Source organism: Belonocnema kinseyi, chromosome 7 (assembly GCF_010883055.1).
Source record: "Belonocnema kinseyi isolate 2016_QV_RU_SX_M_011 chromosome 7, B_treatae_v1, whole genome shotgun sequence".
NCBI classification, from domain to species: Eukaryota; Metazoa; Arthropoda; class Insecta; order Hymenoptera; family Cynipidae; genus Belonocnema; species Belonocnema kinseyi.
Window position 1 is genome coordinate 4,149,729 of NC_046663.1, and position 2,495 is coordinate 4,152,223.

General features: G+C 32.7%; 1 protein-coding gene across 1 annotated transcript in view; it reads right to left on the reverse strand.

The window, feature by feature from the left end:
- Nucleotides 1–2,495, reverse strand: part of LOC117176207 (tigger transposable element-derived protein 2-like) — a 12,140-nt gene that overhangs the window by 3,656 nt on the left and 5,989 nt on the right. The window contains exon 2 of the mRNA XM_033366332.1: nt 78–538. Within this exon, the coding sequence (XP_033222223.1) occupies nt 78–538 (461 nt within the window). The remainder of the gene's footprint in view (nt 1–77; nt 539–2,495) is intronic.

Here is a 2,495-nt window from a genome sequence, read left to right on the forward strand (position 1 = left end):
CCCCCCCCCCCCCAAGTGCTTACGTAATACTTGAACAGCCCCGTTATAAATATACTTGAGTATATAATATAAATTACCATAGCAAGAATATAGATTTTTCGATCCATGCCTTGGCCTGATGTGTGTAGAGGACCCCGAGACTGTCCAAGTTTTTAAAGCGTTGATCTTCTGAATTTGTGGTTACTAGATTGTTCAGACATGTTGGAGTTTCAGAATTTCCAATTAACAAAAGTGGAATTCGATGACTCCCAGAGGCATTGGCACAAAATAAAGCCGTGATACGATCTTTGCAGTCTTCTCTCTCCAAAGCTTCTTCCTCATCTATATGTAGATGAAGAGTGCACGCCGTCAATAGTCGCCATAGAAATCCAGATTCGTCTGCATTGTAAATGTTGTCTAGGTTTAAATTTTCGGATTGAATTTTTGTTTTCAAAATTGGCGAAAATTCCGCAGCACCTAAAGGATCATTAGACGATTTTTCCCCTTTTAATCGAATACCGTACCGCCTGTTGAAACCATAGAGCCATCCATTGCTTGCCTATAAAAATGACATTTATTCGAAAAGATCTTAGCACTTTTACGTCTGAAATCAGAAACTTAAAAATATTCGCAAAGTACAGTTAATTAAGTATATAATTCAATTAAATACACAGAATAAAGTAGTGATAAAATTTGTTGCAGGAATTTTTTTAGAGGCATAAAGTTTTATTCAGACAACTTCGCGTTTTTCAAAACACATGTGTTGTCATAGAAAAACAAAAGAAAGTTTAACCGATATTTTGTTAAAGTTTATCCTGTAAAGTTAATTTTTGTTGCAGCGAATCTTTCGTCGGAAATCAATGCAAAGTTTAGCTTCTGTTTTTCTGTGTAGTAATTTTATGATGGATTTTAATCAAAGTTATCTACGATCAATATTTAAAAGCAATACTCAACAAAAAGAAAACTGGTCTTATTAATAAGAGTAAACTAACACACAGGAGTAAACTAAACATTTAGTATTTCAGGATATTTGAAATCATAAACTTAAAAATATTCGTATATCTAATTGAGTTACAAATCTGTTAACTATATTTTTTATGCATAAAAGATATAAAATAATAATTTAAAAAGAAAAATGGTAAAAAAGGAAAAAAAGAAAGATTTTTTCTTCAAAAATACTTATTCTGCATGTAAAACCAAAACATTTGTTCTCTGTGGAGTTTTATTCTATAATGCATAGATTCTGAGATTGAAAAAGAGCGTTGAAAAAAAATGATTTTTTCTTAGTAAAAAATGTCATCTTGGGCTCATTGTAATGAAAATACAAACACGCATATATTTCATGTTGCTTTTTTTTTAATCTACAAGTTCCTTAAAAAATTACACACGTTATTTTAGGAACGAAAACTTATTTTGTCACCAAAAGATATAGAAAATTTGGATCATGTCCTCATAACAATCATTGTTACCAATTTCGAAGTATTTCATACAACTTAAATGGAATATTCCCCGCCCCCTTTCCAGATTCCAAGTATTTCATCAAAATGATGAAGCAAAAAGTTTTCTATGATTTTAGGAACTGGAATTATATTAAAACTCAAGACTTATGGCAGAAATAAGTTTAAAACTAACAAAAATAATTCTTTTAACAACAGTTTTTGTAATTGAGTTTTGTCTGACTGTCGCTTTCTCACCGATATTTTAAGAGTTGTTGAATTTTAATCACTTATAGCCGACGTTTCATAAACATTGCAGTTCACTTCTTCAGGACTAACGTGTTAATAAAGTTACAAAAAAAAAAAGATCCAACGCAAAGAAATGTGATTAACGATCTCCCCGAGAAATGATCGAACCAGAAGAAGTTGTTGTGCGCTACCCATCTAGGCATTATTACACAACCTGAGAGAAATTTAAAATGACTGTAGTTAAAGTGACGTTTGTTATGTGTGGGAAAAAAGCTCACGAGCGGGAAAAAACCACAGAATCTGATCATTTATTTTATGAGGGAAATGTAAAAAAGAAGACGGGAAAGGGGTAGATATGTCGAAAATGAAAGTCTCTGGATGACTTATTTTATGAGAAAGTCTTTCGGCATCGTATGTTTGCGAAGCAGATCAAATCTATATTTCACTAGAGAGGAAATATGTTTAAAAGGGGACAATAATGCAGCTTTATAGAATTTATTGGCGGTTTTTGGATATACTCTGAAATGTAAGGTAACTAAAATTCTCTGTGAAGGACAGAGTTCTTGGTATATTTAGGGATTTTTGTGATACGTTTCAGGAATTTATTTTGTATGATCTGGATTTGATTGATGTTGTTTTTTGACACCGAGGAGACTGGTGGCGCCTGATTGACCAATCAATTCTTTTTTTTTACCAACCCGGGATGACAGAAAGTCAAATTAGATTGGTATTACGAGGGTAGTTCAATAAGTCCTTAGAATGACCAACAGATGGCGCGCGAATCACTCCAAATCATCTGTTTTCAGTCAGCACCACTCCCGACTAGATATA